General features: G+C 46.6%; 1 protein-coding gene across 9 annotated transcripts in view; it reads right to left on the reverse strand.

Annotated features, from left to right (window-relative positions):
* The window catches only part of LOC111856674 (low-density lipoprotein receptor-related protein 1B-like), a 276,774-nt gene that overhangs the window by 15,421 nt on the left and 248,655 nt on the right, over nucleotides 1-12,698 (reverse strand). For 8 of the 9 annotated variants that reach the window (XM_072717420.1, XM_023836816.2, XM_023836817.2 and 5 more), the window contains 9 exons: nucleotides 10,903-11,035; nucleotides 8,485-8,607; nucleotides 7,491-7,625; nucleotides 6,684-6,824; nucleotides 5,496-5,630; nucleotides 3,284-3,403; nucleotides 2,581-2,816; nucleotides 1,162-1,385; nucleotides 49-155 (listed from right to left, as the gene is read on the reverse strand). In XM_072717420.1, coding sequence (XP_072573521.1) covers nucleotides 49-155; nucleotides 1,162-1,385; nucleotides 2,581-2,816; nucleotides 3,284-3,403; nucleotides 5,496-5,630; nucleotides 6,684-6,824; nucleotides 7,491-7,625; nucleotides 8,485-8,607; nucleotides 10,903-11,035 — 1,354 coding nt within the window. Of the gene's footprint in view, nucleotides 1-48; nucleotides 156-1,161; nucleotides 1,386-2,580; nucleotides 2,817-3,283; nucleotides 3,404-5,495; nucleotides 5,631-6,683; nucleotides 6,825-7,490; nucleotides 7,626-8,484; nucleotides 8,608-10,902; nucleotides 11,036-12,698 lie in introns of those variants that run through there. The other variant, XR_011993593.1, reaches the window with a different exon arrangement.

Raw genomic sequence — 12,698 nt, forward strand, 5'->3', positions numbered from 1 at the left:
GCTGGCCAATGAAAGAGCAGGTCCCTCCCTCCCTCCGCCCCTGTTTACCTGTGGGCCTCCTCAAGTTCTTCTCCAACAGGATCCGGCGCTTGGATCCATCCATGGATGCCTCCTCGATGTGTGAGTGGTCGCCGATCACGGTCCAGTACATCATCCTGTGTGATTTGGAGATGGCCATCATGCTGGAGCTCGCATACCACCATTGATGCTGTTGCCGTTATTTTCTGGAAATTTCTGTGGCCAAATTCTCAATTGCTCACCCACCTTCCCACGGTCTTAAACAAGTCATTCTTCCGCATTATTAATTACACTAATTAGGCCTTGAGGATGCCAGATCTTGAAGTTTTCAGGGAGATAAGCATCAAGCTGCCTGTAAGAGATGGGCTACAGGGGTGGGAATCCTCATCGTGAGCCAATTGTGAGCAGTTTAGACCAGCTCTGGTGCGTGATACAGATACGTTACAGCATACCTCTTGGTACAAATCAGGTTGCTAGGGCTTACTTATTTGGAAAACTCCAGAAACCAAACACACTGCTCTTATTTAGTTTGAATCCTAGTCATGATCTTGTTTTAGATAAACTTATATTTCATGAATTATATTGTATGAATTTTACACTCTTATTGGCTTAATAACCTTATCTGCACACACCCAAAAACTGCATGCACCTTACATCTGACTCTTTCCTTATATGTCCATAAAGGTAAAAATATACCTTTACTTATTTGCCCATTTTTATTACTATTTCTACCTCTATTGTACTTTTATTCTATTCATTTTTTGTACAGTTGACTTGATTTTATGTTGAATTGTATACCTCCTGTTACCAGCTGCATTAAAACAAATTACTTCTTGTACTTGGCGATTATGGATTCTGATTCTAGAATGAGATGTTTTACTGCAATAATTCAGGGCATGTATGTGAATTCAGGTTAAATATCTGGCTACTGCAGCAGGAGAGTCCCTCATGGGAATTCACAGGCAACGCTTTGGGTTACCTCCATCACCATGCCATCCCCTGGTCCGTTCTCAAACATGTTATTGTTGTTTGTTGTTTACGCTTTCCCACTATCCAGCTTAACCTGGGTAGTTATCGAAAGGCTGCATGGTTGAGGACCCCACCTCTCCTTCCTGAGAGACAGAGGAGGATACCATGCCTTACCCTCGGACGGGATTGACAGCGATGGCGTAGGGTTCCCCGGCGATATCTGTGATCAGACGGGTGCAGTTGGGCCCACTGAGCTGGCCCACATTAATCGAGTATCTGAGCCTCGTCCAGTGGGCCGTGTAGTAGCTGAACCAGTGCATCCTCGAGTGGTCCGTCCAGTAAATATTCCCCGTCACCCAGTCCGCCGAGACGTCCCTCGGCCTTCGGAAGTCCGGGCACTGCGGGGGTCCATCAAATACCAGAGTGTTTGGCTGTGCGGTATTGCCCAAAAAAAAACCGCACACACGCTCTCATCCACACACAATTGAAGCACAGTATTCAACCTAGGAGCCAAACACATTCACACACACACCCTCATACCAGAGGTGGAAAAATACAGTCTGTAAGGAGTGTGAATTGATTGAAAATTGTGATGAGGTCCTTCTCCTGGTGTGGGGGTGATCTTACCAACTCACCAGGATCTTGTCACTGATGTGTGGCCATCCCATCTAATTGAATCAATTTCATGGATTTCATGTCTAAAATAACACCAGCATAACCCTTCAAACAACCTGTCTTCCTCATTTTCCCTTCTGCAGGGACATGATGTATCTCAGGGGTGGAGTTTTCACCTTCCCTGTCTGATCAATTGTGACAATTTACCTCTAGAGTTAAGCATGTTCAAGTGAGAACAAGAGAACTGAAGCTCCTTAAATGCCAAAGGTACACTAAGTAAGGACAGTCCCTTCCAAATTGTGTAAACATTATTAAGTATGGAAAAACGCTTTTGTGAAACCCTCCTGGTATCCTTGCAGAAGGTCAGTGTTGGAATGAAGTAAGATGGAGGAACACCTGGATTGTTTTAATTGGCTAGATGAACCATGTGTAGCTAAAGATGTTCTGAAAGTAAATGAGCCAAGAAAAAAACTCATTCAGACTAATCAAATGGCAGTTTAGGAGCTCAGCGGCCAATTTTATCTATGAGCGTGGTCTCAACTGATAAAAAGAAATTGTGTTTTTTATGCGTGTGCTTTCACACTGAAGGGTATCTTTTTTTAAGAAAGCAATCAGGGAGGGTTCTGTTCATGTTATAAAGGCTGAATGGATGAAAGCAACTTTAAGGGGTAAGTGTGAAATATTTATTCAGGGGTCATTTCTCAGTGGGTTGGAATTTATGATTAAGAGATTAACTTTACACACCCATGTTCTGGGGTAACTCGACAGCACCAATCATGCTCAAATGAAAATCGAGTTGTGTCTTTTGGTCAGACAGAAGTTGGCATTACATCAAATCATTGCAACGGTGTTTTTAATTAAAGTAGAGAACAAGGGCATGCAGAATGAATTATATTTTATAAATAAGCAGAGAGAGAGGCTTAGGCAAGAGAGTGCTGTTACTTTCCACAGAACAGGTAGGATCTTATGGATACTTACTATAATCCCGCTATTTGATTTAGACTGACTTCTGACTAGGATGTCTTTGTAAAAAATTCCACCCGGATTAAACTGGGTAGCCCAGACAAACTTGTTTCCTTGAAACAGAGCATCCATCCCAATTATCCGGGCATTGTCCTCGATGCGTGCTAGTTGTCCGTGGCTCTGGTTAAACGGATACACAAAACCTCGGATTTCAGTGTCATTAGCTACGTAGAGCACGTGATCTTCTGGTCCTGCCCGTTGAGTCATTAAATATGCAAAAAAAACGAAAGTTTGTCTAAATTCCATTTCCGAATCGAGACGACAGTTTTCCAGCTATTCACAAGACAATATCAGCAATAATAGCTCATAGAAATTTAAACTTAAGACATACATGATACATAAATATATAGCATATACATAAACTATAATTACATATATATAGAATACACACAAATGTTGCACATTCTAATATAAAAAACAGTAACATTTGAATATTAAACATACATGAATGACAGCAGTATTGAATTTATCTGTATTTTGTGATATAATATGAATAACCTTTTATGGATTTTGAGGTAAAGGTACAACATTATCTATACACAGCATTTACCGATCTGTACATTTTTTAGCAGTACAGCGTTGTAGCTTACATTTACTATGAGTAGATACCATGAGCTGATTAGCTAGCAAAAATAGATGCATGAGGATTGACTTTTACCTTTTGCTCGACAGTGTCCATCAATGTCTTTGAAATTGGGGTCACATGTGCACCTGAAGGACCCTTTGGTGTTCATGCAATGGTGTGAGCATGTTCCAAAGTGAAGGCACTCATTGACTTCTGGGGGGGGGGAGAGGAAAGACGTCAGCATTTCAGTCCTCAAAGGCTTCAAAAGGCGCTCTACTTACTCGGGGGGAGGGCAGGCTTGATGTGCCTGTACTGTCTATTAGAGAGCTGCAAGCTCTCCCCCGGCATCGATGGCGATTACCGACACTCTCACGCTAATAGGACCCTCGAGTTTGTGCAGATTGGCCAGATGCAGACATTAAGGCAGCGATGCTTTCTCTGATATAACGAGGCTGCCCCTTCGCTTTGAATGCAGCCTCTAGTAATGTTTACACATGGGATTCCTTCCTGTTTTTTTTTTTTTTTCAAAAAAATCAGAAATGTCACATATTATCGTCTCTTGCTGAGGAGTCACTCCACCTGTACCACTGAGTCAACTTGAGAGGTCACAGTTTCACACAAAGTCGAGGTTTTCATAGACTGACTAAACTGCTAATTCGCAAATTGCCTAAAAGCAGATGGAGTGAGCTTGTGAGACTAATAACAGACCTATAATTACAGCTATTGTTATCTGGCTGCAAATTAGTTGCAAGCAGCAAGGTCCTAATTAAACTTCTTAAGAAGTAACAGTGCCAAATTAACTGCAGACCAAATGGCATTAACAGACAAGTTCTGTATGTTTCATAAACATAAAGTTGTTCACAACCATGTGTGCAGTCCATTAAAATATTAAGTGATTTACTATGAGCACAAAATATCCTAGCACACAAATAATTTAATACCTTCTGATAAAAATGCTTTAAGAATTGAACAAGGGGGCCAAGGGGATACTGAAATTCTAAAAAGTATAAAGTGCAGTGGGTTTTGGGGCAGAGGTCTGAAACTCAGAAAGAACCAAAGGGGAGCAGGGTTTAACCAAATAAAAGATACACAGAAGGGATGGAGGGATGAAGCCCTTTTAAGACGAGCAAGGGCAAGGCAGTGAAAAGGCTGAAATAAACCCTCAGGCAACACATCTACTCCAATATTGGCCTCCCACTTCCACCCAGCTGACCCTGTGTTAACCCTAAGAGTGAAATCGGGGCCAGTAGGGTGCTTGGTGGCCTCTGGCTCATGATCAAGTGGCACAGCCGCAAGGCTGATCTGCTTAACGCAGTCCCTCACTGACTCACACTCCTTTCATCTGCTACCGTATGGATTACTCCACCTTTCCAGACGCACAGTGAAAGCTCACATATTGTAATGAAATGCACCGGCTACATCTCACACAGTACGTTTCACACATCTCCCTGGGAAATGAAGCAGGTCGTCTCCAGAGAACATGTCGGCGAGGATGACGGGGAAACGCGCCTAAATGCTGGTGCGATTCGATTTCCACACCGTAATCTAGGCTGTGCTGCGCTGTTGCGTGTTATCTCCCCTCCCATCTTAACACTGGCTTTCCAGAAACAGCTGACTGTCAGTGGCCAGGGATCGAGAAAGGGAAAGGGCATTTGTATGCCCCGTGATAAAATGTTGAACATGTTCAGGAGGGCTGCTGGAGCTGGTCTGAGCATGAGAGAAAGAGAAAGAAAGAGAGATGAAGAGACAGTGAGGGCGAGCAAGCAGTGGCAGATGTATGAAAGCGGGATGTGGATGAGGCTTACCAAGATAGAGAGAGAGAGAGAGAAAGAGAGAGAGAGTGTGTGCTGGTAGGTATATGATGGGACCTACCTTCACACTGTCTGAATGAGAGAGGGGGCAGCAAATGCAGTATGAAAGCAGGACATTGATGGGGCCACCCATGACATTGAGGGAGGGTCTATCTTCACACCGTCTACTCTACCATGATGCTGATAGAGGCACTACCTTCACAGTGCCTGCCCTCCCTTTCCAATACTGAGAAAGTGTCTACCTTCACACTGTCTGCTCTACCATGACACTGTGAGAGGGCGTACCTTCATGCTTTCTGCTCTACAATGAAACAGAGAGGGCCTACCTTCATACTGAATGCTCTACCATTATACTGAGAGAGCGCTAAAATTCACACTGACTGCTCTATCATAATACTGAGACAGGGCCTACCTCCATGTTGCATGCTATACCATGAAGCAGTGAGGGCCTACCTTCACTCTGTCTGCTCTACTACAACATTGAGAGGGCCTACCTTCACACAGTTTGCTGTTGTGGCTGCGCTGGAATCCTGGTCTGCAGTGGCAGACAGCCCCGCTTTCCGTCTGATTGCAGATGGCGTCTTCCCCGCATGGGTTCACCCTGCTCCTGCATATGTCCTCGCCATGAACTGGGTGGGGTATATGAAGTGCCCATCACTCAGTGATGCCCCGCCCCATCCATCGCTCAGATCGTCCCATCCCCTGCTTTCATCCAGACCAAGGAACAGACTAGCACAGTATACAAGCTGCATAGGGAAATCAATATGCAAAACAGAAATGCCTCCCTGATGCCTCATTTCACAGAGAGACAGGCAGGCTTCCTGTCAACACTTTCTGATTGGTTCTGTTTCTCCAAACTCCCTTCATGATAAACCTGGAGAACTTTTTGAGATACTAATATAACAGGGATACAGTAAAATGTATATTCTTAAAAGATCACCCCAATTAATGATGACTTTTCTCCATCATGACACCCATGGACAGCCAGAAGGTGTGCAGGCTAGCAGATTTCTGATGGGGGGGGGGGGCGGTCCAGCTGTCCCGCCCACCTGGTGCCAATTTGTGTTCCTGGGACCTGGCCAGCACAGCGGGGAACTGAACCCACGCCTCACCTCCTGCTGACTGAACCCCCCCCCCCCCCACCCAGGGGGGCTTCAGGGTCTGTTTTTAAAGCTGTGTCCATGTGCCAGGCTCCGTTCCCGGTAGTGGCATCTGACTGAAAGCTTTTTGCCCAAACTCCCACTCAGCTGCCTAATTAGCCCCATTAGTCCGATACTTTTGACGTTTCTTTAAGGATGAGGTACATTTCAAGGGAGCCGCCAAAGCAGCGCTGCAGGGGAACATGGCTGAATGGTGATAAATATTACAGATAATTAACGGCGACCGGAATGGATCAGGCCAGGGGGCTGTGCTGAAGGGCAGCGCAGAGTGACCAAGAGATGGAAACCTCAATGTGTGCCCTAGTGGACAGTCACCTGGATTTTCCGAACATGGTTTCCTGTTTGGGGCTTAAACATTGTCAGGCAGTCTGCACTGAGGTAAGTGCTCTCCCAGGTAACTCAGCAGGAACACCCATTAAAACATACACCCCTCATGGCCCCAAGAAAGCCATCTCACGGTCTCAGACTACGCGTCCCTGTAGGCGGGAGACTTGACGGGCTGATCTCCGATGTCACACTCACAGGTTTTGCAGCCAACCTCATCGGAGCCTCCGTCGGCACAGTCGTCAAAGAGGTCACACTGCAGCTCAGCGGGGATACAGCGGCGCCCTCCACAGGCAAACTCAGCCTTCCCACAAGGCCGGGGCCTGGCCGGCACGCTGCCTGCATGCGGCAGACGCACAGAGAGAGAAGTGGTTAAACGCAGGGCCCCCCGTCGCTGTCAGACTGCCGCCGTCCCCCCCTGCGAGGCTCATGATGGATGGCACCGATTGATCGGAGTATGTCGGGCTAGCAATTTTGTAATGTGACATGACAGCACAAAGTGGGCCAAAACCTGGGTGTGTTTCAGCAAGATGGAGAGTTTATACGTGTTCAAAGGCGCCCCCCCCCCCCCCCCCCCACGTGTGAGTAGATGAATAAAAGCAGAGAGTATGCGGTGAATAAACATGCAAATGTGTCTGCAGATTCAAAGTCACTTTTAAATGTGAATGGCGGTAAAGCCAGGAGTGTGCTACAGGAAGAGCTCTCTCTCTCACTGGGTGTCCCTGTTGAAGGCATCCCAATAGTGTGAGGGGAGCAGGAGCACCAATAGTGTGAGGGGAGCAGGAGCACAAGTAGGTAAATACAGAGCAGCTCACAGCAGAAAAAGAGCCCAAAGAAGCTTGCTTTTCAAACTGGTTGCAAATGCCTACTTCTCGTTTGGTGAGAGACAGCTGTTTTGCGAATGAAGATGATGTGGGATGAACTTACTTAAACGTGTACCAGCTGATAGGGCTCAGCTAAGAGCAAAGCACTGGAAGATTCTAGAATGCTCTAGAAGGCACTCACCGGGCTGCTCGCCACACTCCTCCTCATCCGAGTTGTCTCCGCAATCGTCAACAGCGTTGCACAGCTGCTCCGTGTGGAGGCACACGCGTTCATTCCTGCAACGGTGAGGCCTCGTCGGTGGGCAGGGGAACCTGGCTGAGGGTGCGAGAGTGAGGGAGGACAGCTACATCAGGGCTAACCAGGGCTAACCATAACTCAAACCAGGTACAGCTGCTCTTGCTGCGTCATCCTGAGCGTATCAGAATAACATCAAGCTCACAGAGACGCACCCAGCTGACTGAGCTTTATCAACTTCTGAAAATTGCAAAAATGTTCTTACTGTATTGTAACTGAATTGTACTGTACTACTTTGTAACAGAAAAACTGTGCTAAGGGAATTTTAAATACATTCAGAATTTTTCGTATATTGACTCAGCAGGCAGCACCGGCAGAGCATCCATTTAGGAGGAGTGCTGGGCAGTAAGGACACTGTCCGAATCACTGGGGTGAAACACGGCCTTTACAGAAGTATGACTACAACAGGAAGCAGTTTTGCACTTGCCAATCAGACAGGAGCAGACAGTTTGCCCTGTGACTAAAGTCTGTGACTCCCTGAAAGCTTTTAATGACCTTTACAGGGGATGGTGCCTCAAGAAGAGGTTTCCTGACATTTGTGAGAATTGCTGAGGTTCACAGGACATGTTCTCAATGTTTGATTTTTACCTGAAACCCATAATTACAGGAAAAGGGTGGTTAAGTCAGTAAGCAGACGCGACGGAAAAATAAAGTAAAAACACCACATCAATGTTTTCTTCAATTACATCTGAGCAAGACATGAATTATGTTACATATTTTAATCTATTCCTGTGAAGCTGCAGCGGTGGGCAGATGGATGTATGTGAACATGTAACATCAGTCACTCTCGTGTTTTATTGTAAATCCCCAAAGAGCCTTTGTAGTCACAGTGATGCACATCATGTAGATGGGGCGGATGAAGAGATGGACTCCCTCATACCGCACAGATTGGGGTCCTCGTCAGAGTTGTCCCCGCAGTCGTCCTCGCCATCACACACCCACACTTGTAGCTTGCACAGCGTGTTGTTGCAGATGAACTCGTCGGAGCGGCAGGACAGCACGCCTGCCAGAAGGACGTGTCAAACGAAAACAGAGTCACTTGCTTTGCCAGGCTGTTTCATGCACAGCTGAGGGAACAGGGTCTACATCCCATCCAGCACAGGCTGCTGAAGAACATCATGCATTACACAGACAGTCACAGAGACAGACAGGCACAGAAACACACACATGCACAGCCCATGTATTCATATCTTTATGGGGACATTTATTTCTATGGACATAACCCTAATCCCAACTCTGACAATCTTAACCCCTACCCAGTCCTAACATTAATCATAAGTAACGGTAAAAAATTTGTATTCATATCTCTGTGGAGATTCTCCATTAATCTCTATGGGAAAAACCCTAATCCCAGCAATGACAACCTTAACCCCTCCCCAGCCCTCACCTTAACCATAAGTAACCAAACAAAATGCAAGACTTTAGGCATTTTTAGTTTTGTGATGGCATTCACAGAATTTAGTAAAATTCAGTTTTATATTCTGGGGATCTGAAAAATGTCCCCACAAGCTAAGTAACATTTTATCACATTGTAGGGACATTTGGTCCCCACAATGTGGTAAATAAAAATCCACACATACACACTCTCACACAAAGTAATTTCCTGCAGAAGAAGAGTAGCGGGGGTGGGGGCATTTGGCTAGACTGGGTCCTGTTTCCACCGCCTGGTCCCTCCCCGTTGGTTCCCTTTGAGTCAAATTAGCTTCACAAAAACCCGATAATAAGCAGGCAATTACGACGACCCCGTTGCCGGGGAAACGTGTGGAGGAAAGGCCGGTGCCGTAACTGTGAATACAAAGCAGCTCCTTATAATTAGAATGAATTACACATGTGGGGGGGTGTCCAGGCAGACGAGCGGCTGCAGCGCCATTTACCAGACAGCAGAGAAAGGCAAATAAATGTGGCCAGTGCCACAGGAAACCACATGATGCCCCACCCCCACATGCACAGATGGGGGGCACCCCAAATAGAAACCGATGTCATTAACGCAATGCTCCGCCCCCACATGCATGGATGTGGGGAAGGGGCGGGGGGGGCACCCCAAATAATAGAGACTGATGTCATGAACGTGATGCTCTACCCGCTCATGCACAGAAAGGGTGGGGGACACCCCAAAGAGAAAGTGACGTCATGAATGTGGTGCTCCGCCCCCACGTCCACAGACAGGGTGGGGGCACCCCAAACAGAGACTGACATTATGAATGTTATGCCCTACCACCACACGCACGGACAGGGGGGCAACCAAAATGGAAATTTACATCAAGAACACGGTGCCCCCGCCCCCAAATGGAGACCGATGTCATGAATGTCATGCCCTGCCCCAACATGCAAGGACTGGGTGGGGGGCACCCCAAATGGAGACTGATGTCATGGACATGATGCCCTGCCCCCACATGCACGGACATGCATAGATTCTCCATTTTGTGTGCTCAGTCATGTTTATTTTGGGGGGGAGTAACATAGGCTGCCGTCACTGTTCATTTATCGATGGCATCCTATGATACTCCGCATCCCCTGCTTGCTAGTGTCCTGGGTCTTCATCCTAGTAAAGACCAGGCACCACTGAATAACGGACCCAGGGATCAGAACCATAGCATGGTGCAGGGGATGCGATGGGGCTCAGATCGCATTTTCCGAAAGGAACAATATGGAGCTGCTTCTCAGGGGAACAGGACCGTGAGAAAGACAGCGACGCAGCTGAGGGTGTTTCACATGAAAGGAAAACCACAGGCCATTTCCCCCCAGGTTTAGCGTGAACGCTATACAACACAATGTGATTTAAGGGAAAGCCACCTGCTCCGCCTTTGCAAAAACAATCCTGCATGAGAGACCGGCTCTACAAATATGAAAAGCTGAGAGTGAAGGTGGGGGCAGGGGGTGTCAGTTTCATATTAAACATCATTTTACTAATCCTCTCCAAGGGAGACAAGGGTCTAAAAAGCCAGGGACATTTTTAAAACACGCATGACAAGCATCATACACTCCTGGTGATTTACAGAAGCTCTTTAATAAGGCCCTGCTTCCCCGACGCGAAGCATGATCCAGATGAGTGCTTCCTAAACCTTACCACAGGGACCCCCCCATATACACGCTTGACGGCTTTGCATAAGGCTTCACACTCAGATCTGATGTTCTAGTGACATGACAAACAAGCAGAGTCACTTGGGACCCTGAGGATTCCCATGAGAACCACTGGCTCAGACAGCGAGAGCAGGAGGTCACATGACACAGTAATGTGACATCACCGCTGGCTGAGTTAGCTGTGGCGCCCCCTCCTGGCTAGGCATGGGCACCCTACCCGGGCCGCAGTTCTCCTCGTCGCTGTGGTCCAGGCAGTCAGGCACATCATCACAGCGCCACCTCCGTGGGATGCAGTGCGCCCGGTTCTGGCACAGGAACTGGTCCTCATGGCACTCGCGGATGCAGTCCACCTGGGGGCAAAGCACAGAGACGCTGAGAGCCACGCTGGGGACAGTGGGGCCTGGCGCCTGTGCTTGATTTAATTTTAATTTTAATTATACCCATCATCCCACTGCCCAGTACTGAGCCCATCAAAGTCCCTGGAATACTTTCACTGACTGGAGCCCACTAGGACAAGGAAACAGGTAGGAGGGTCTGCTGCTCTGCACTTTAACCCAAACAGTGCTGATCTCCGTTTAAATGAAGGAGTCTCCCTTAGAAAGAGACACTGTGGTCTTTGGTGGCCCAGAGTAGATGTAAATGTAAAGCAAACGAGCCCTGTGATGGACTGGCATCCCATCCAGAGTGTACCTCTGCCTTGTATGTTGTGGGCTCCAGGTCCTGATGACACTCATCAGGACTAATGGAAAGATGGATGGATGAATGGATGGATGGATAATTAATTTAAAATAGTTGATGCCGTTGTGAAATCAAAGTAAACTCTGGACATTAGTCATAAAGAGCCAGTGTGACCCAGAGCATAGATCAATGATCCCGAAGGGCATCTTTCCCATTGTGGTTCTTTCCTGCTTTCGGCTGGAATGAAGCAGCCCAATGTGACCACAGCTCCTTTTAGAGCCAATGTTCTACCATAGGAGAACAGCTGTGTTTGTTCTCAGATGTGGCCTCTCCTCAGTTTGCCTGTTCACTGCTTCCCCTTCATTCATTTTTCATTCCCCTTTGGCTCTTCATCCTTTTACGTACTATTTTTTGTCTTTCGTTGTGCAAAAGAAAAAAAAAACATTCCAGATACTAATCAGGAATGAGAACGCACCAGGAAACAATTTGAGAAAGAGAAAAAACCAGGAAGCAAATTGGGAATGAGATCTTGTCATTCTAAAATGAGAACTAGCCAAGAAGTGAATCGAGAATGAAAGTGAGGCAGGAAGTGAATCAGGAATGAGAACTTGCCAGGTATCGAATTGGGAATGAGAACTAGCCAGGAAGTGAATCGAGAATGAAAGTGAGGAAGGAAGTGAATCAGGAATGAGAACTTGCCAGGTAGTGAATTGGGAATGAGAAATTGCCAGGTAGCAAATTGGGAATGAGAACTTGCCAGGTAGCGAACTGGGAATGAGAACTAGCAAGGAAGTGAATTGGGAATGTGGTAGGAAGCGAATCAGGAAAGGGATCGAGCCAGGAAGTCAATTAGGAATGGGAATGAGCCAGGAAGCCAATCGGGATTGGGATCGAGCCAGGAAGTCAATCGTGAATGGGAACGTATCAGGAAGTCAATCGGGAATGAGAACGTGTCAGGAAGCCAGTAGGGAATGAGAACATGGCAGGAAACCAAACGAGAATCTCACAGATGACATTTAACAAATGATGATAGTTAAGGTGATAAGAATACAGTGCACATCAGCACAGAAACCATTTATAAAGTCATAAACAAGACCATTTTACTGGGTAATTGTGAAGCAGTAGCTCTACATTAATTTAATGTAGAAAGTTTGTTTTCATGCTCCCAAGGCATGCTCTGTAATTACAGCGATGGTCATCAATGCTTAATTGAGCCAAACAGTAAAACTCATTTTCTGATGTTAATAAATTGTGCTCATCTGGTCCCTAATTGTGGCACCAAACGGTTCTATGAGTTCAATAAGCCTGGAGTGAGGGGGTTGGGGGGTTTGGGGG

The sequence above is a fragment of the Paramormyrops kingsleyae genome, chromosome 1, assembly GCF_048594095.1.
Source record: "Paramormyrops kingsleyae isolate MSU_618 chromosome 1, PKINGS_0.4, whole genome shotgun sequence".
NCBI classification, from domain to species: domain Eukaryota; kingdom Metazoa; phylum Chordata; class Actinopteri; order Osteoglossiformes; family Mormyridae; genus Paramormyrops; species Paramormyrops kingsleyae.